Raw genomic sequence first — 22,926 nt, 5'->3', positions numbered from 1 at the left:
GGACTACATCCTGGTGCGAGAAAGTGACAAACAAGATGTGCTCCACACCAGGGTCATGCCTAGCGCGGAATGCCACACTGACCACCGGCTGGTTCGCTGCAAGCTCAACCTTCACTTCAAGCCAAAGCCCAGGAACAATAAAGCCCCCAGAAAGAGGTTCAATGTTGGAAAACTGCAGTCAGACGAAGCGAGAGGAAACTTCCAGGCAAACCTCAAAGCAAAGCTCGACGTTGCAACCCGCCTCATGGACCCGTCCCCTGAAACCCTCTGGGATCAGTTGAAGACTACCAAAGTGCAATCCACTGAAGAGGTACTGGGTTTCTCCTCCAGGAAAAACAAGGACTGGTTTGACGAAAACAGCCAGGAAATCCAGGAGCTGCTGGCAAAGAAGCGAGCTGCCCACCAGGCTCACCTTACAAAGCCGTCCTGTCCAGAGAAGAAACAAGCCTTCCGTCGCGCATGCAGCCATCTTCAGCGCAAACTCCGGGAGATCCAAAATGAGTGGTGGACTAGCCTCAGCGCGGACATTGGCGACTTCAGGGGTTTCTACGAGGCTCTAAAGGCTGTGTACGGCCCCTCACCCCAAGTCCAAAGCCCGCTGCGCAGCTCAGACGGCAAAGTCCTCCTCAGCGACAAGATCTCCATCCTCAACCGATGGTCAGAACACTTCCAATCTCTTTTCAGTACCAACCGCTCAGTCCAAGATTCCGCCCTGCTCCAGCTCCCTCAACAGCCCCTAAGGCTAGAGCTGGATGAGGTTCCCACCCTGGATGAGACATATAAGGCAATCGAACAACTGAAAAGTGGCAAAGCAGCAGGTATGGATGGAATCCCCCCAGAAGTCTGGAAGGCTGGCGGCAAAACTCTGCATGCCAAACTGCATGAGTTTTTCAAGCTTTGTTGGGACCAAGGTAAACTGCCTCAGGATCTTCGTGATGCCACCATCATCACCCTGTACAAAAACAAAGGCGAGAAATCAGACTGCTCAAACTACAGGGGAATCACGCTGCTCTCCATTGCAGGCAAAATCTTCGCTAGGATTCTACTAAATAGAATAATACCTAGTGTCGCTGAGAATATTCTCCCAGAATCACAGTGCGGCTTTCGCGCTAACAGAGGAACCACTGACATGGTCTTTGCCCTCATATGCATATACATACACACATATATATGTGTGTGTGTATATATATATATATATATATACACACACACACATACACACATATATATATATATATATATATATACACACACATATATATATACACACACACACACACACACACACACACACACACACACACACACACACACACACACACATATATATATGTGTGTGTGTGTGTGTGTGTGTGTGTATATTGAAATTGTTTAGATGGTCATGGGGCCAGAACCAGTTCATGTAGACAACTTGGTCAGTATGGATGTGTTGGCTAAGGGGCCTGTTTCTGTGTTGTAGAACACAATGATTCCATAACTCGTTAGCCTTAAGTGCCATATTGACCATTCTTATTTGGCTACATCTTGTGAAGCACCTTGGGACATTTTATTGCTACTTTAAAAGCTTTGTATAAATCCAAATAATTGATATAGAAATACATTGCAGATAATTTTATTATTTTGTTTCACCAACTAGTCTTCATCCTCTGGCCCTGATATTTCAGTCCGTATTAAACAGCTTCCATGCTTTCATTTGGATTAGAATGAGGCTACCTATGACAGAAGTCACACTCACAAGGTGCTCCCTCACCAACTAAGCCATCCATTCCTCTATCAATTACCTAAGCCACAAAAACCTAAGGGAAAAGTCTCCTTGCAAGCTCAGTCAATATTTTATTAATATAAATACACAAGATAAATTACAGCAACACTGTAAAATCCTTTTTATCCAGAATTCAAGCCTCAAGCAACCGACATAAAAAGTGTGGAAAACAAATAGGTAAAAAATATGAATGTTTAAAATTGGCACCCATAGCAGTTACTTCGCCAGTCATGAAAAACAATTTCAAGCAACTGGAAAATTCACCGATGTGGCATCTACCATTCTCCATAGGTGCTGGATAACCATTTAAAAAAAAACCTGTATTTTGCTTTGATCTAAAGGTTTTGTCGTGGCAAAAAAAAGTTTAAAACAAGATACAATAAAGCTGATTTGATCTTGGCTTTTTCCTTTGTGGAGATAATATTCCTGGTTTAAGACTGTCCTTAATAAACTAAACTCCAGAAACGATCATTACTATTCATTGGAATGGAAAGTCAACAAATAAGTGAAGAAGAAACACAAGTTTCTAGAAATTTAAAGTAAAAGTCATTTCAGCCATTGCATTACAAGCATATTTGTGTTTGAATGATTGAAGGAGTATCATTAAGCATAAGCACAGAACAAATGAATTGATGCAATTTTGAGACAAATAAGGAAAGGTGGATAAATTATGTCTGTTTTCTGGACAGAAGACTGCAAGGAAAATTAATTGAAACATACATGATTCTGTGGGAACATGATAGGTCAGAAGATATCCTCCCATGTGCAGAGTTCAGAACTATCGACCACAATCACTGATTGAATGCTTGACCATTTAGATCTGAAGAACAGCTTTTTCACTTAAAAGGTCAAACAACTTTAAATATTCTACCTGAGAAAACAGAATTAACTTAATCATTGGATTGATAAACTTTTTGGTACTGAAGGAATTTAAACATGTTAAGGTGATTTGAAAAGATGTGGTTTCCAGGTAATTAGAGAACATTGTGCCTGCAATGGTACTTGTCAAAAAGTATTGAGATATTTAAGTAACATTATTCAGCAGGTCTGGTTGTTGCAAAGTCAAATTTTAAATGACCATTAACTTCAGGGAAGGGACCACACCCCAATGTTACATTTAGGCAAAATTTTAAATAGGCTAAGCATATAATTATCTACTAAGTACAATCTTACGATCCTTTACAGTACAGGTATTCCCTGATTTATGACCGAAATTCAGACCAAAGGATCGGTCATATCTTGGAATTGACGTATGTCATAATTGTGTACTTACCTTGTTAGTTGGCTTCCTGGGATCCATAGGTTTGGCATGGCCATCTTGATTCCTGTGCGCATGCATGAGTCAACGGTTGGTGCATGTGCAGTGGGTTCGCATATTGGAGTTTGGTTGGCACATGCGCAAGAGTTAAGCACCCTAATGATATTGAATTCACTCCCTTAATCTCGCGCATGCTCCAGCTGAACTTCAATATGCAAACCAGACATTCGACAACCAAAAACTCGCACAAGTGCACAGGAATCAAGATGGCTGGCACCCAGCCTACAGACCCCAGAACACCAACTAACAAGTACGCACATTTTGGCTCTTACATGCCCTGTATCCCTGAAGGGGTTACTTTAAGAGGACACACACACACACACACACACACACACACACACACACACACACACACACACACACACACACACACACACACACACACACACACACACGTATTTCACACTGAATGAAGTGTACTGAATCTGTAAATTGCTTGCACGGCGAAGTAGTAGAGAATGCCTTATTAAATGTATTTAAGACATGGATAGATTGAAGAGTAGAAAAATAAGGGTTATGGATAATAGGTGGGTAAGTGGCAATGAATCCATGGTCAAATCAACCATATTGAATAGTGGAGCAGGTTTGATGGGTAGATAGCCTATCCCTGCCCCTATTTCTTATGTTCTTAGGTTGTTGATGGCTACTAATATCTAATCTGGTCTGGTTGCAGATCCATGTGACATACATAACTGGGCATGCAAACAGTATGAAGGGACTTGAGTTTAAGATCTGAATAGACATATTTCTTCCATCTTAATTTGCATCCCTTTCCTTCTAATTTAAGAGAGATTCTGAGCAGGAAAATTATCACAGGAATATTTTGCCGTCAAACTTGCTTTCCAAAAGCCTATCTAAAAATTACTATAGAGTTGAATCACACCAAAAACAAAACTTTTTTTTTTTAAAAAGTGGCTACCATCTAAATAACTTTTTTTTTAATTGAAATGTATTGTTTGATTTGCTGGAATCATACAGGAGAGATTAAGTTGCTTACTTTCAATAGAATGGATGAAAAAGGTATTGTCCCGAAAAATGTAATTTCCTGCCATTATGCTATGATAACGATGTCCCAATTGCTTCTGGCAGGACCTTTTCATGCCTTAACTGGGAACGTGTGTCATTTGTAAAATCATTAAAGTCTGGTGATTGACATCACTAATCACTGCATATTAACTGCTCCATTATTCTGTGTGTCTGCAGCTGCTTGTGGGACATAACTGACATAAAAATTGGTGGCATTTTAAACTGAAAAGTATGATTGAAAAATCTGGAAAAGTTTCATTCCTTGTGGTTTGTGATTCAACATTTCCTTTTAATAATGCAATACCAAGTTCATTCTCATTGCCCAGATCTCCATGTTTGTTGTCTGTTCTGTTCCCCCACTGTTCTATGTTCACACATTTAGCATTGTCTACAACACTTTTTTACCCAAAAGCTTTTAAAACTCACTTTTGCCTTTAGTCAAACGGGTCCTTGTTTTTTTTTCTATTTTCACCCGTGGTTGTATCCTATAATTTGATCACAACCCCTTCATCTCAACTTCTCAGCAAATAATAATGATGGACAGCATCACTTTATTCAGATTGAACAAAAACAATTACAATATTTGCATCAAAAGAGATCATTTATTTTTCAGTAATAAACCACTAATTAGAGAGAACTTTTGTTTACATCAAGACAGCAATATGATGTCAAGGCTGACATTATTTCAGGCTTAACAGATTCCATTGTGAACAAAGACTTGCCCGAATCGTGTAATTGACAAGAACAGGTCCAGCTGGTCAGACACCACCAAAAGACCACACACACACACGCGTGCTTTCTAAATGTTCTTATCAATAGGGTCACTTTATCATTTTTATAAACAAATCACATTGCATTTATCTGTGGAAGTGCCAGTTTTGTACTCTATCTCCAACAGCTTTACTTAACAAACTGTTTTTTTTTAATTGAAAGCAAGTAGACTGTTGAGGCCCAAATGGTTAATAATGTTAAAAAACTCCTAACTCTAGCAATCACTGTCACTATTCATAAAGCTCAGCTATCATACATACTTATAATAATTAAAAATAAAATAGAAGATAATGACTGCATGATTAATGATTCATGATTAATTACAGGAGGCAACTTCTGGATGTCACATTAGTGAATTGTATGTCATAACAATGCTGTCTTCATTTGTTATAATGCCTTCTATAAATTATAATATTGGCCATAAAAAGAGTGGAGGAGAAACAATGGCCTCAAATGGATAACCACGCTGTAATTTTGTTTGAGGTCATGCTCATGATCATGTTAAAAATGATGACTAAATGATTCTATCATCTATAAATATCCATTGAAATCTATGCATTTTCAATCCTGTAAATAATTTTTCAGTTAAGTCAGACTTGCCCAGCCTTCCTAAATTCTGCTAGAGTCTTAGCTATTTCCTTAAAAGGACAGGCAAATATTACTATTTGGCTTAGTGATATGGTAGAGATCTTCAGAGCAGAGGTGTAGCCAGGTTCTAAAGTTAGGAGGAGCGAGCACATAAAAAAAAAGACGCCACCACACAAGCTAGATGGTGAGTCAGTGGTTCAATGGCAGGCTGCACTGATTTTTTGGCGGCGTCAGAGCTGGGGGGGTGGCAGGCAGTGGCGTCTGCGGGGGATTGGTGTCAGCATTGGAGCCAGGGGAGGGGGGATGTGTCACTGTTTAAGAGACTTTTAAGCGACTTATAAAATGTCCTTTCAAGCAGCTGAGATAAAAGGACAACAAACAACCTGCAGGTGGAACTCAGCAGGTTGGGCAGTGGGCGAAAAAGAATAGTTGACGTTTTCCGACGTTTTCCATCCCGAAATGTGGCAATTCTTTTTCTCTCACTGCTGCTGCTCAACCAACTGAGCAACTCCAGCAATTGTTTGTTGCTCTAGATTCCACCATCTGCAGTCTCACGTGAGTCTCATGATCAGGGAGCATCCGGGATTAACTATTTAACTATAATGCTGATCTATTTATTTTTGACATAGAAAGTGGCAATTTTGCCTGTGAGTCTGTGCCAACTCTCAGAGCAATCCCATTCCCTGCCTGACTTTCTGTGTAACTCATTCTCCCTGAATTCCGATCAACTCACTTCAAATTCGAAGGCTCACCTACACACTAGATGCAACTGAGAGTAATCAAATAATAAACCAATTCTTGGATCTTTGGGATAGAGTAATAGAGTTGTGATAGAGCATTGAAAAAAAAAGCCCTCTCAGCTCAACGCAAACAAATGCTGGAGATGCTCAACAGGTCATGATGCATCCATAGGAAGTAGAAGGAAGATAATGTTTTGGATCTGAGCCATTTGTCAGAAGTGAGGATAATGCCCGAATACAAAAGTTTGGATGCTTCTTGACCTGCAGAGCTTCTCCAGCATTTTTGATTATTGGATTAGATACCAGTATCTGCAGATTTTCTTGTTTACTTCTTCCCTTCAGCTCCACTTGTCTATGTCCACTGAGTTACCTACCTAAGGTAATCATTTGGCCCATATCCTTCTAAACCTTTCCTGCTCATTTACCTTTTAAATTCTATTTTAAATGTTTTAATTGACCCTGGATTTACTATTTCTTCGGGCAGCTTGTTCAATCTACTCACCTCTCACTATGTGAAGCTGTCCCTCAGGTCCACTTTAAATATTTCTATTCTCACCTTAAATCCATGCTCTCTGACTTATTTGACTCTCATGCGCTGAGAAAAAAAAATCTCTGACCACTCTCTTTTGATATGCCCTCAATAATATCAGGTAAACCTCAGCATCTACTATCCACAGAATAAAGATCCAGTTTATTCAGGCTCTCCTTATAACTCAAGTCTCCCAGTCCTAGCAACATCCTGGAAACATCTTTTCCATATCCTTCCCAGCTTAATAACCTCCTTTCCACAGTTCAGAGCAGCACACATTGCACCACATCACTACAATAGAACAGGGAAATATTTATTTGTACTCCTCAGTCTCATTTCTCCACAACACTGTCTTAGGCTCTGCCATTTCACCTTGGCCTGGTTTGCCATAGCAAAATCCATCTGCCAATCCTCAGCACATTTTCCCCTTTGATGTGGATCCTGTTGTAACCTTCTTCACTGTTCACTATACACCTATTTTGGTGTCATCCACCAACTTGCCAACCATGCTAAGTACATCCTCAGCTAAATCATAAATATCAATGGCAAGGAACAGTGGTCACAGGCCTATAATCTAAATAACAACCCTCCACTACAACCCTCTTGACACCTACCAATGGGCCAATTTTGTAACCCGCTTCATCCCGAATCCCATATAATGCAACTTTGTAGACGAAATATCCAGGTGGAACATTGTCAAAATCCTTGCTAAAGTCCATATAGTTCCGGCGCTGTCTGTAGGGAGTTTGCACTTTCTACCCACGTCCTGCATTGGTTTCCACCAACTGCACTGGTTTCCTCCCACCCTTCAAAATGCATGGGGTTTGTACGTTAATTGGTGTATGGGGGCGGGGGGGGGGGGGTGGCGGCATGTGCTCATGGGCTGGAAGGGCCTGTTATCATGCTGTATCTTTAAATTAAAAATCTTGATCACCTGTTTATAAAAACAGTCAAATTCATGAGGCATGATTTCTCATATACAAAGTTATGTTGACTATCCTTAATCAGTTCTTTCCCTTCAAAATTCAGGTAGATTTTGTCTCTCAGAAATCCCTCAAGTAACTTTACCAATGCTGATATCAGGATAGCTGATCTATATTTCCCTGGATTGTACTGGCACTTCTTAAATAAACACAAGCATTAATCACCCTCCTGCCTCATCTGCAGAGCCCTAACAATTTATTCTCTAGGTTACCACAATGTCCTCAGATATATTTAGTTAGGCCCTGAAGACCTTCACATACTTTAAGATCTTTTCCTTTGAAGTGTGGGTATACTTCAAGACATTATTATTCTCTTTGCTAAATTCCTGAGACCTTCTTGAGGGTAAGTGTAGAATGTGGAAGGAAACTGGAGTACCCAGAGGAAAGCCATGCAGTCTCAAGGAGAATATGCCAACTTCACGCAAGAAGCTGATCACCAACTTCTCATAAAATCAGCATGGCCAAGAGTGCAACTCCTTTTGAAATCACAGCTTGGTTATCTCATCAACATCAGTATTAGAGAGATGTCCCAATGAGGAAACATATCATCATTTAATGAAGAAACAACCTAGAAATATTTCTTAATTGAATCTCAGTGCTACAAAACACTGAACTACCATTACAAGACTCCTCTACTTCCTTCATCCCCAAAATAGACCCATCCAAGCTTTTTTTTGGTATGTTTGAATTTTTGTTGTCAAGCTGATATGTTTAAGACTCTGGAGAGGGCCTTCAGAAGCTGGATCTTTTAATAGGGCACAAAACAATTCATCTCTGTAACCATTTTACCAGTAGCTTAATTCTACGGATGGTAGTGATTCAAACTTTACAATGCAACAAACATTTTACTGTAAGTAATAAATGGCTTGCCATAAAGACAATCGTAAAGCTGGGCACAATAAATTTTGTCCATTGTAGATGATTACATTTATTATGTGGTAAATTCTGTTATAGGACAGGGTAAAAGATAATAAAAGTTGATTTCTACTAATGAAACAAGTAAATAGTTAATTAAATAACAGTATTTTAAATACAAAAGCTATAAAGACTATTGTGGGAATACTATATGAGCTACTTTTTTTTCCAATTCTGCTTTGCATGTTAAATCTTGTCAGAGACTATGTTACAATGGGCACTGAACACACAACTATTTAAAATGCAATGCCAAGCTTAGTTTTGCAGTTTCTCTTAAATTGTGCTGGTTAAAGTTTCTAACGTAGATGAAATTCAAATAAGTCACACAATGCCCAAGTTGCAAATGTCAGATATGCCTGCATATGTAATTTTAGAAGTATTAACTTAGTATTTTCTGCAGCACTGGGAACACAGTTTACCTTTCCTACATAACTTGTGAATTAAAGATAAATTAACCAGATTATTTATGTTACCACAGGGTTCGAGGAAATAAAATTGTAACATTATAATTATTTGGAAATTGAATACATGGGAGCCATCTCCAATTAATAAATGGGAGTTCAACCAAGTGCCAGATTTTCCATCAATATTCATGCTCTTTCTGAATTTGTTGGAGTAACTGCTTTACTTTGTCTCATTGCTCATCAGGGATTGAAAAAAAATCCAGAAAATTTCCCATATTTAATGGCATCATTTGTTGGAATTTGAGACGGCCGTTTAACTGCGCTTCATAATCTGAGAAACATGTAGATTGTAAAGTTTGAGTTTCCACTCGGCGAAGCCAGTAGAAGTTTTGAAATTAAACAGCAGCAAAGAACAAATTCAATATTACAGAAAAAATTAGACACAAAGCCATTCAAAGATACTAATGCAAATGTTTAACAGGTGTTAATATTTTAAAATCTATAAGTAATTAGATACTGTAAGAACAAGCAGGAGCACAGAAGTAGAGTCACGAGGGTACTGGATTAGGATCCACAGTCTTGGATTATTTCCAGGTATGAGTTTAAACCTTATCATGGCATCGGGGGAGTTGAACTCTTTGGATTCTACGTCTCTGTTTCCAGTGACTACCAACAAGCGCATATACTCTGTGTCCCCATTTTATACGCAACCACTAATTGGTTTGTACTGGTGTTCATACTGTAGTCTACCCATGGACCCAGTTAGGAGTATATATTATGAAAGGTTAAAAATATGGGTTAAATTATGGAAATAAAATAAATTAAGCATGAAAAGCTATGGTGACTGTAATATTAATGCACTTTTGTAAACATCTGTTTCGTTACTAACATTTACAAGAAATACAGTCTACTATTCTGAGTTAGATGACACCAGAGTCATAGCAATGTGTTGACTCCTACCCACCACCCGAAATGCTGTTAATAAAATGGCATTTAGAAAAGAAAAATAAATCCTTCAGTGTTTCCTTAAGGCATAAAAGCAAACAATTTAACAATCAAATCTATGCTTGTCGACCGAACAAACCCATTCTCTGCCAATTTTCCATTCAAACTATTATCGCCACATTCCTAAAACTCCTTTTAAATTTTAAAACAGTGGACTCTCAGGACTATTTATGGTAATCAATTAACTTACCAACTTGCATGTCTTTGGGATGTGGGATTAAACCAGTGCACTGAGAGAAAACCCACACCGTCAAAGGAAGAATGTATGAATTCCACAAAGATGTTAGAACAGAACCTAGGTTACTGGTGCTCCAAGGCCGCACCTCTACTAACCATGCCGTTGTGGCATCCATTGCTAAAATTCCTCAACAGTGCTTTTCCAATAATCATAAAATGGAGATGTCCAGCTTTTGAACCATATTTCAAGAGCTGACACCTTGGCTCATAAACTGCATGCGTAATAAATATCAGGATAATTTCTGATTAGTAGAATTTATATTTTAAAAGTGTTTAATGGTGTTAAAATGGAACAGTGGTGCTACATAGATTGAACAGTTATTTCAAGGTTAAACTACTTCACAAATTGTTTTGCTTCCATTTTAGGTATCTATTCTCACCTTAATTGTTTTGTTGGGCACTCAGTAATGCTCAGTTTGTTTTTTAAATGGTCAACAAAAAAATGTGCTGATCATAGATCTTTTGATGATTGTCAGAATCTAGGAGGGAGATATAATATTCGGTTACAACGAAGTGCAGTTTCAGCCATGTTTTTAATCCCTGCAATATAGCCAATCAATTCTGAGTGTTAGTCATACCAAATAGTAACGAGAGAAAAACAACATGTTTAATATAGAGGGCAAGATGATGTGGTATCTTGTCACAATCTGACATGATCCATTTGTTCGGCTGCCAACTAACTCTAGTTTACAAATGATAACTGTATTCAAAGTAATTATTAATTTTACATGTAAAAATAGTAGAATTTTACTTGAAAAAAAAGGTAGAACAATACCAAAGATAGTTATAAGGAGTGATCAGTGATAATCTCCTTCTCTCATTGACTGATTTGGATGGTAATCTTTGTCTTACCTGCAAACTCATTAAAGTGGCTTCCAATATCATATGCTTGGTAGTTGTATCCAGCATATTCATAGTCAATGAACTTTACATCTCCTATAAAAAAAAGGGAATATTGATCTGTTACCATTTAATGGATGAGTTGCAATTTTCACTCCTAATGTTAATCAAAAAACTGCAGCTGATAGAAATCTGAAATAAAAACAGAAAATACTGATAATGCTTGTGGAAAGAGAAACAGATTTAATGATTCAAATTAATGAGTGGAAACAGGGGTAAAACATTAGTTGTGATAACTAGGACATCCTCGAAGTCACCTGCTGATTTTTTTAACAGCATTTTCTGTTATATTTTGCAATAAAATTTTATCTCATCAACATTACATTAATTTTGCAAGCAGAATCTCTTTAGCACAGGGGTGGGCAACTTTTTTTTTAAACTCAAATTCCACCTTAAGTATTTTGTATGCTGTAATAATTCTGTGATTAGTAAGAGATTGCTTAAGGTGGGATGTGAGTGTGAAGGGAAGGTTGAGAATCACTGCTCTAGACCCAATTGCTACTGAAATATTTTGCTTAAGAAAAACTATCAATGGCTCATTTCCTTTGGAGTTGTGAAACCATGCACATAATGAGTCAACGAGGTACAATTAAAACAGTGATTTTCAAACTTTTTTCTTCCCACTCACATACCACCTTAAGCAATTCCTTATTAATCACAGAGTACCTATAGCACAGGGAATACTTCAGTGGTATGTGACTTATTTAAAAAAAAAGTCCTTGTGGGGGTGCGATTCCCCCTTAAATTGCCAAGTTGGTGATTTAATGGGTCGATCCCCACTGTGAATTAAAAGGCGCTTCCAGCACCTTTGCTCCAGTAATCGCACCCAAGTCCCAGGAGGGCTACCCAGGTGCTACAATTTAAAGGGGGCTTCTGATACCTTTGTGAATAGCTGCTGTTCAAATATGAGGTCTGACTGTGATATTTCAACCTAGAGACTGTTACCTTTTCCTTGTAAGCTTCCATTCGAGCAATTAATTGCAGGATCTTGTCCAATCCCTGCCCTTGGCCCTTCCCAACCAAAGGCAATAAATGTCAACTGGAGAATGCATATACTGACTTGGACAAGATTATTGGAAACAGTACATTTTCATAATGCTTGTCTCCCTGGAAGAGAAGGCACATATCCATCCAAACTGGATTTAATATTTTGTTTCAACACTGTATATCTGAGAGCCTTGGTCCTTTGAAGGAAAAAATGTTTGAATGGAACAGAGAGAAGGTTGCATATTCAACTTCAAGAATGTTCACTTCAAGAAGTCAGCATCCTACAAAAACGTTGTTTGTTTATGTCATTTCAATATTTCATATAAAATTTGTGTACTGCTTGGTTCTTTTTCCATGACCACAGGAAAGAGGTAAAATCTGGATATTGTAACTCAGAATTAGGATATTCTGTCAAAATATGAGGACCAAATTCTCCTGAACAACAGGAAGGCATTAAAGATGCAACTATCTGATGGTACATAAGTAGAATGTACATATGTACTGAGATTCTTACAGGTGAATAAGATCCATTAACTACTCCAGTATAAGTGAAGTTCCACAATATGCCAAGACTGTAAGAGATTTTTTGCACGAGGCATCGTTATTGAATGAAGATCTACCGAGACCAATGCCTGAAGAGGGCGCACAAAATCAGTGAACCGGTGCGGACTCGAAAGGCCAACATGGCCTGTTTCCGCTCCGTAAATGGTTATATGGTTATATGGTCTAAAATTCAAAACACACAGCATGTCTAATTACATAAAATATTTCAAGGCAGTTCACAGGAACATATTCAAACAAAAATTGACATTGATAGTCTGATCACCTGGCTGTACTCCTGCCTTCATACAGACAGAGCCCAAAAAGAGAACCTCTGGAGATCAGGACAGCGAGGTAGTGGTCACAGGAGGCTGAAGAACGGTTACAGGACTTCCACAAGTCAGCGGATTGGGCAGTTTTCAAGAACTCTGCTGAGAATCTGAACGAGTACACCGAGGCTATCACAGACATCATCAAAACAGCTGTGGATGAGGGTGTCCTCATCAAATCATTCAGGGTTTTCCCCATTCAGAAGCCCTGGATGAACAATGAAATCGGGAACCTGCTGAGCACCAGATCACAGGCGCTTGTCCAGAGATTCAGATCAGTACAGCATGAGCAGGTATGACCTGCGTAAGGCTATCTCCCAGACAAAGTGGAGATTCTGGATGAAAATGGAAACACAAGGGACACCCAACAGCTGTGGCAGGGCCTAAATGCCATAACCCAGGGGTGTCAAACTCAAATTCACGGAGGGCCAAAGTTAAAAACTTGGACTAAGTCGAGGGCCGAACTAAATATTTATTGAAAATTTTCAACAACATCTGCATGTTTTCTCTTCTTTCAACATATGTAATGTTAAACATTTTCTTATTAAAATCAATGTTTAATAATAGTTTTGGATAAACTCTTTCCAGAAGCAATAACAAATGAGAAATAAAATATTCAATAAATAATATTTCACTATAGAGGATTTGTCAAATATTGCTAGTGTGCTGTCGAATAGTAAAATCTGAGGGCTATTGAGAATATGGGAGAATAACATGATTCCTGAAACAATCAAATGGGTGACTGATTGTGGGCATGAACTCTAGCAGGGTTATTTGCCATGCCCTTTATCCATTGGTACAGATATCCTTTGATTTACACACTTTTCAAGTTTTATGCCTAATGAGCTTGTATCCAGGTGCAGGACCATTTTTAAACAGGAATATATTTATCACTGTGACATGAAACTATTGGAAGATCGTTTTATCCTGAGATTAAAGTTCATAATCCTTACTCAGGCCTGTGTGCGGGAGGGCAGGGTTTGCGGGCGATCGGGTTGGACAATGACAGTGCAGGGGCATCGGCTCTCGCTGCAGGGCGGCATCTCGGCGGATCAGCGGCCCTGTCACTGTGAGTCGCGGGTCAGCCTGCGGCAGGGAGGGGGAGTGGGCAACAGTCCTGGCAAGGTCAGGCCTGAGGCCTCCGGTTCCAGGCGCTGGGAAGCGGCCTTGGCTTCCCCTGACACCGGCCAGGCCCCAAAACCAGAGTCCACGGTGAGACCCTGCAACGTAAACAGAGGAGGTGGGGGGTGATTAGCGGGCTGACGCCAATGCATTCTGGGATTTATAGTATTAGCTGTGCATGCGCTATACTGGCGCGGCGGCCAGCAGGCCACCTCTAATACATTTTTGCAATGATCTTGCGGGCCAAATATAATTATATCGTGGGCCAAATTTGGCCCACGGGCCAGAGTTTGACATGTGTGCCATAACCTGTTACAAACCCAAATCCAGTAAAGTAGCTGACGGCAAAACCTCTCTCCCAGAGGAACTCAATGCCTTCTACTCCCTATTCTAATGACAGTAACAGCAAGGAACCACCCCTCCGCTCCCCCACATCCCCTGAGGAACCCACCCTGTCTGTATTTCAAGGTGACGTGCATGGTGCCTTCAGAAGAGTGAATCTGAGGAAAGCATCTGGCACGGATGGAGATCTTGGCCAAGTACTAAAGATCTGTGCTGATCAACTTACAGAGGTACTCACAGATGTCATCAATATCTCACTCAAGCAGGGCATGGTACCCCAAATAGGCATCAATCATACTGGCACCCAAGAATGCAGTAACCTGCTTTAATGACTATCGACCAGTAAGCACTCACATCAACAGGGATGAAGTGTTTTGAAAGGCTGGTGTTGAAGCATATCAGTTCTTGTCTGAGCAGTGACATGGATCCATTCCAGTTCACCTATCGTGGCAACAGGTCTATGATGGATGCTATCTCACTGGCCCTACACAAGGCCCTGGAACTTCTGGACAGCAAAGACTTATATATCAGGATGCCCTTTATCGTCTACAGTTCAACATCTAACACCATTATCCCCTCAAAAATGATCAGCAAACTCCAAGACCTGGGAGGTAACACCCCATTGTGTATTTGGATCACGGATTTCCTCACCTCCAGACCACAAACAGTGAAGATTGGTAACAACTTCTCTTCCACAATCTTCATCAGTACTGGAGCACCACAGGGCTTTGTTCATAGCCCACTGTTCTACTCACTTTACACCTACGACTGTGTAGCTCTGTATGACAACAACACCATCTACAAATTTGCTGACGATACCACAGTAGTGAGTTGTATAAAAGAAGGGGATGAGTCAACGTATAGGATAGAGATTGAAAGCTTGGCTGAATGGTGCACCAACAACAACCTTGCACTCAATGGCACCAAAACTAAGGAGCTGATTGTTGACTTTAGGAAAGGAAAGCCAGTGGTATACAATCCGGGGATCAGAGGTGGAGAGGGCGAGTACATTTAAGTTCTTGGGAATCACCATCTCGGAGGACCTTTCCTGGACCCAACACACCAATGGCATTGTGAAGAAAGCACGACACTGCCTCTATTTCCTCAGGAGTTTGCGAAAGTTTGGTATGTCATCAGAAACCCTGGCAAATTTCTACAGATGTGTAGTGGAAAGCGTACTGACTGGCTTCAACATGGACTGGTATGGAAACACCAATACCCCTGAGCATAAAGTCCTCTAATAGGTAGAGGACACAGCCCAGGATGTTACAGGCAAAACCCTCCCCACTATTGAGTATATCTACATGGAACGCTGCCATCGGAGGGCAGCAGCAATCATTAAAGACTCCCAGTATACACTCATTGCTGCCATTAGGAAAGAGGTAAAGGTGCCACAACACTCACACCTCCAGGTTGAGGAACAGCTGCTACCCCTCCACCTTCATACTCCTGAACAACAAACTCAATCAGGGACCCATTTAAGGACTCTCACTGTGCACTTTATTGGTTTTCTTTGCTCTCTCTGTATTGCACAGCTTGTTTGCATTTGTTGTCTGTTTACAGTTCTTTTGATTGTTTACATGTTCACGCTGCGTGCAGTTAATTTTTGCACAAGCAATTAGTGGTAATTCTACCGCGTCCACAGGAAAAATGAATCTCAGAGTTATATGCGATGTCATGTATGTACTCAGCCAATAAATCTGAAAAACTGAAATCTGAAAATTAGAGCTGCGCATAAGGTTAGACACAAAGATAGATTCTAAATCTTAAAGGAGGTTAGAAATAGATATTTCAGGGAACAATTATTGTTTTGAACTTACAAACAAGACCATGTTAAATTTGAGGAAAGGAGCAGATACCTTGGGCTGGAAAAGACGAAGAACATTGGAAAGATTTGAAAGTAAAGATGAGATTTTCAAGTTAAGATACTGCCTAATCAGATCAACAAGCAGAGGAGTACTGGATGAATGGACTATGCAAGTCAGGGAACGGGCAGCGATTACAAAGCTGCCAGCTCAAAAGAAGATTTGGAAGAGAGGACAAGGTTGACAGGTTTGATTCATTTTCAGGTATCTTTTTAGCTTCAATTGCATGTGTATGATGTAATATGACAATTGCGGTAAAATTCCAGTTGCAGAACCTTCTTTTATTTGTTCTCCTTGAATCAAATGCTCTTCGAGGACAATGAAAACATCAAAAAAATTCTATTTAAGCACAAAAAGAAAAAAAATACTTTATTTCCAAGAAGTGCTGTCAAATCCAAGATATGACCAGAAGTCTTGACAAGTAACTTCACATTAGCAGATTCCTTTTAGTTAATATTCTGAGACATATAGAAACTGACATTAATGTTTCACAGAGTAATATGCAATATGTAGGTCAAAAAACAGAGGGGGAAATGTAATCCTTTAATGGCTGATGAGAATTTAAATACTTGAGTAACCTATCTTTGCAGTTAATGTACATATTATGTTCCTTGTCTGTTCTGATAAAATAATGTGTATAAATATAGCCTGCAAATGCACATACTAAGTTGCTAAATAGTCAGATCACTTTCAAACTGAATCCTTGATGATATGCAGAGCATGTGAATAGGACTTTGAAAGGGGAGAAATTTGTGCTCAACACTGGGATAGAAAATAAAAACAGAAGATGTCAGATGGAGATCAGCAGCATCTGGGGAGTCAGCATTAAGAGTCCACATTTCATCTGACAGTCTTCCATGAAATCCAAACCAAGCTGCAGTACTAGAATGGTTTCAGCTGTGGAGAAGGCTGATGGTGTGCAGAGGATTGGCTCGTGATGGCGGTGATGCTGATGGCTGTGAAGGGATGGTCAAGGCTTGTTAATCAGAGACGATCTATCAGGCAGGTAGAAAGATATAAATTAAAGTAAGAGAGAGAAAAAGAAACAAAGCCAGTTCTGTGAGATACAGAATCTGGAATTTTGAAATAAGGGAATGCTAGAAATATTCAGCCATCAAGCATGATCTGTAAAGGCAGAAAAGAATTGCCCCACTGTGCGACCAGCAACAACAAGAGATTGTGAATCAGCATGAGTGGTGGAGTCTCCATTCATTTCTTGCTCGGCCTTCCTATAATGGGAAAAAAAAACCAAGATATTTACCACACTGTTTACCTTCTTACATACTTACATACTTAAATAAAGATGGATACTGTTGTATTGTCAGTGATTGAAATGAATGGCTTAAGAGATGCTGTTGATGGAAGCCTTGGCAAGTTGCTTCAGTGTAAATGGTTCACAGAGAAGTCATATAGTGCACTGACAGTAGAAGGGAAGTGGGGGTATTCAAACACTAATGCATGACAGATGGAGGAAAGGATTTGAGAGATCTGAGTTGAGACATATCACATGATATTCAGCACCTAATCTGCTCTTTTATCAAGAATACTTATGTTCACTGGATGGATCCTGTTCCAACTGTATAAGATTTTGGATAGGCCATATTTGTCGTCTAGTAGCAACACTATAATAAGGACGTGGAAGCTTTGGAGAGAATGCAGTAGTAGTTCATCTGAATGTTGCCTTGATAGGAGCATATTAGATACAAGAAGGACACTCCTAGATTGCTTTCTCTGGTATAAATGGGATAGATAGTGGATTATTTTCCTGGGTGGAAATGCCACATACTAGATGGCATAGGTTTAAGGTAAGAGGGGAAAGTAGATATGTGAAGCAAGTTTTCTTACATACAGAGTGGTAAAGTGCCGAGGATGTGCTGCCGGGGGAAATGGTAAAAGCAGGTACATAGCAATGTTTAAGATGTATTTTGGCAGACACATGGACAATCAGCAAATACTGACCATGTGCACACAGATGAGATTAGATTGGCATCATGACTGGAGCTGACATCTTGATTTGAAGGGCCTATTCCAACACTGGACATCTATGTTTCTATGTGACGCATAAAATAAGAAAAACCAATATAAAATGACAATTTAATATTCAGTTGAGGAAAAAAGAGTCCCAGCAGCTTAAATGTGGACGTGTTTGAAGATGCAGGAGGTTAACAAGATTATTGAAAAGGTATAGTATATACTTGGCTTTATAAACACAGGCATATGGTAAACAAAGACACTGCAGTTATGTGAAGTCTTCACAAATCATCAAACTTCAGCTCTTGTAAATTCTAGGCATCACATATTAAGATGTAAAAGCTTTGGGTAATGTTTAAAGGAAATTTACAAGCATGGTGGAGGATGAAAGATACAGTATTAATTATTGTTGTTGGGATCTTTTCCTTAAATTATATTGTTTTCTTTTGTATATTCTGTAATGGAGCAATATCTGAAAATCTTGACTAATTATGTGCAATGATTCAGGCCTTGAGTGCCAATAAACTCTATCTGTGGACCCTTGAAGACAAGTTGCTGGCTGACAGTGCATCACTGAATTAATTTCCCCTTCCAGAAGCTTATGCGTTTGATGCCACCTGTGAAATATGTTTTGAAACAAAGGTAAGCATTAACTTAGCTAATAATTATTCATTTTTCTTCCCATATTGTTGATGTTGTTAAAATTTTGTATCTTAATAAGGAAAAGGAAAACTTGAAATATTACTTCTCATTGAATTTACTTTGGTAACAGTCACTACATTTCAAAAATCATATTGCTATTTGATACAGTTTGGCATTGCAAGACACTATATCAATTCATATACTATTATTTAATCATTTTAAACCTACCTTTTGCTTCATTGTAGATTATATTGTTACACAGTAGATCATTATGGCACAAGACCACTGGAGATTTAATATGGGAAAGGTGTTCTTTGAGTACTTCTATTTCACTCTTGAGAATGTCTAAGCTTGGCACATCATTCATTTCCATGGAACTGGGGATAAAATAAAATAAAGAATTGTTAAGTCCAAAAAAATCTGAACTGACAATTGTCATAATGTTTTAGAGATCTGAAAATAACATCTACAAAATATTACCTACGTTACATGTTCTCATCAGAATGTGCATTTACAGAATATTACATTGGAATCATATATTCATTCTGAATAGAGGACAAAGTGATTTTTGGTAATTTCTTTTCTATAAGAAATATTAATCCAATTTGAAAAGATATCACCATGGTTACAATATACAATGGTCCAGCACAGAAAGAACTGGATTTTATTTCTTTAGTTTCAGTCATTAAAAGGTCAAATTTCTCCTTCACTTCAAAAAAGTGTATTCAGACATAGAGCACGGTAGCAGGCCATTTCAGCCCACGAGTCCGTGCCGCCCAATTTACACCCAATTAACCTACACCCCCAGTACATTTCTTTTGAATGGTTGGAGGAAACTGGAGCCCCCAGAGAAAACCCAAGCAGACATGGGGAGAACATACAAATTCCTTTCAGACAGCAGGGGATCTAGTTGCTTTTGTAATTGCTCATTAGTTTAAATAGTTACACATCCATTCAATCATACATACATGCAGGCATCGAATTGTCCCATAAAATATGTATTAAGATATTTATGAATTACTGACATATCCTTGATCTATACATAGTACAAATTTAATATTAGCTTTCAACAGCATGGTTGGATTGTAATATCAAGACAATATTATAGTGGATGTTAGATGTTACAGTTTTCTCGGTGTAGTGCTACAAAAATTGTCCCATGAAACAATGCCATACTATTCAGCTGTTATGTGGCATACAAGGTTGTGTGGAATCCCAACAGTACGTGGTAGGGTAGTGCATTGCTAAAGAGCAAAGAAAACCAACCAGGCTCAGCATGTTCTTACTTTAGAGACAGTTCTCAACACAAGCATGCAATACAGAAGTACACTCTCAGTCCTTTGAATATATTTTGGTATTTACATGCAGGCATTCACAATACAACAGGTAAAAATAATGGCCCATGTAAAATAAGAATGGGAATTTTAGGAAACAAAGACACCATTGCCTCTGAGAGATTTTTTTTTCTTTTGATGTTACTCGAATTCCTCCATTACTAAATCAGACTGAAATATATTCCAATCTTTCTCTTATTTCAGATAAAATCACACTGATTTAAATAAAACCGAGGGCACAGAAGCAGTGTCTTGAAAAAGAAGCCTCTGTCCTCGAAGACCACCACCACCCATCACGCTGCTACCATTGGGAAAAAAAACACACAGAACAAGAACTCAACAACACAAGGACAGCTTCTTCCCCGCTGCCATCAGATTCCTGAATAATCAATGAACCAAAGGAATTGCCTTACTTTTCGTACATTATTACTTTATTTTTTTATAATGTCATAAGATGGTTATAATATGAACGCTTGGATTATGATTACCACTGCAAAACACCGAATTTCATGAATTGTTCATGACAATAAATTATGATTCTGATTATGAATAATTGTGGTGAAACTTGCTGGCAAGGTAATCCAAAGACTTGGACTAATGATCCATAGCAAATTTCACAACTGCAGCTAAGAAATTTAAATCCAGTGATGTAAGTCTGTATAAGTGTATATGAAACTAATATATTTTCATAAAATCTCAGAGTTCTTGAATGGCTATCAGTGAAAAAGGTTTGCCATCTTTCTACGTGTGACTCCAAATTTGCACCTATGCTTCTTTAAACTCAGCAAGCTATTCTATTGTCAAAGTGGCAGCTCACTACCACCATGTCAATTTAGGATGGGCAATTGTGGTCTTGCCAACAATGTCCAGATCCCATGAATCTATCAAGAAATCTGCTATAAATGGAGGTATTTCAATTAAACTTCCAAAAGAAAAGAAAGAAAAATAGTTTCATTGACATATTATTTCATTTTAAATTGACACTAAATTAGGGCAGCAATAAGCTGATTTTTTTAAAAAGTAAAATGAAATAAATGAGAGAGTTGATACTTATAAATGGGTCTACCAACCTACTAGAAAAGACCTGACATTTCACATCCAATTACGTGGTTGTTTGCTTCCATTATACATTTTCTGAAACCTATATTAGTAATTTTTGACTAAAGCTGCAACAATACAAGGAGCGGATGACAATTAACATATTTGCACATGAGTGTCAGGTCACTTGTCTGAGTGTTACTGGTACAATGCAACTCTTATGGTCGAGTGGTCGGCGACTAAACCAGCACCCCCACCAGGCTTGCCTGGTGTTGAGAGTGGCTAGACACCCTGAAGGATGAAAAACAAGACCTGTCAAAGGGTGGACAAACCCTCTTGTAGGGTCAATGACCATCTAGATAACACATGCCTTTAAAGTGCAGTAAGAGCATCCTTTGTATCGAAACTTGGTCTGGCCATTCACTGCAACAGAACTTCCCCCAGCCATCTTGGACCTCGCTATGCACTGCATCTGGGAGGGGACGTCGAGAGGGTGTAGTGCATCCCCCCATTCTCCTAAACCCATTCATGCACACACTGTTCCTTTCTCATATCAAACCCCACAAACTGGCTGAAAGGAACCATCATCATCCTATGGGATGGATAGCAAGAAGACACAGGGATCTCTGATGAAACTACCAATGTTACGAACAATGTCAGTCACATATTTCTGAATAAGTTAAGCCATGAACATCAGGCTTTCCATCTCTGCCATCTTGATTGACATCTAATTAAAGCTGAGGAAGTTGCAGTTTGCACTGACTAATATAAACTCTAATAAATGAGCAAAGACAGAAGCAGTGCCTGTTTCAGTTTGACATCAAGGTTGAGTAACACCTGACCACATTTGGTTGCAGAGCAAACTTCGAGACTCATTTTTGAGATCCATAATTCAAGTTACTTGATGCCTGTTTCTTGGTAGTGTATTAGAACAACCCAGCTCTACTGTAAAAAAATTATCTATCTATGATCTAGGCCCAGGTTTTTATTCTCTGCCCATTAGCACAGCTGACCTGCTGAGTATGGGCACTGCAAGATTGCCTGGTTCCTCCAGCAATTCTGTGTGTTTTTGCTGAGTGTATTCTACAGACTTGCATTTCAAAGTGTTATTTTTTTTTCTTTATTTATAAGTTTATTGTCATCTGATTGCACATGTACAACCCAGTGAAACAGCAAAAACATGCAGAAAAACAACAAGACATAACACACATACAGAAAAATAATACATATGCAGGAAAAGTCTTACATCTATAAAAATAAATAAATATTGTATGTACAAATGAGAGTCACGGATAGTTAGTGTGAGGAGCTTCTTTGATTGTTCAGCATTCTCATTGCCCATGGGAAGAAGCTGTTTCTCCACCTGGTGGTGCTTGCTCTGATACTCCTGCATCTCTTTTCCAACAGGAGCAGCTGAAAATGCTGTGTTCAGGGTGGAAGGGGTCCTTAATGATTTTGTGTGCCCTCTTCGGACAACTATTCTGGTAGATCTCATCGATGAGGCTCCAGTGATCGTCTCTGCCACTCTTATAGTCCTATGGATGGACCTCTGATCCATTTCTCTGCAGCAACCTTACC

At 39.1% G+C, this 22,926-nt stretch overlaps 1 protein-coding gene across 8 annotated transcripts in view; it reads right to left on the bottom strand.

The window, feature by feature from the left end:
- The window catches only part of LOC138742820 (ethanolamine kinase 1-like), a 369,247-nt gene that overhangs the window by 115,929 nt on the left and 230,392 nt on the right, over positions 1 to 22,926 (bottom strand). For all 8 annotated transcript variants that reach the window (XM_069897775.1, XM_069897771.1, XM_069897766.1 and 5 more), the window contains exons 4-5: positions 19,205 to 19,353; positions 11,131 to 11,214 (exon numbers count right to left, since the gene is read on the bottom strand). In XM_069897775.1, the coding sequence (XP_069753876.1) occupies positions 11,131 to 11,214; positions 19,205 to 19,353 (233 nt within the window). The remainder of the gene's footprint in view (positions 1 to 11,130; positions 11,215 to 19,204; positions 19,354 to 22,926) is intronic.

This window comes from Narcine bancroftii, chromosome 1 (assembly GCF_036971445.1).
Source record: "Narcine bancroftii isolate sNarBan1 chromosome 1, sNarBan1.hap1, whole genome shotgun sequence".
NCBI lineage: Eukaryota > Metazoa > Chordata > Chondrichthyes > Torpediniformes > Narcinidae > Narcine > Narcine bancroftii.
This window is presented reverse-complemented; position numbering and strand designations above follow the sequence as displayed.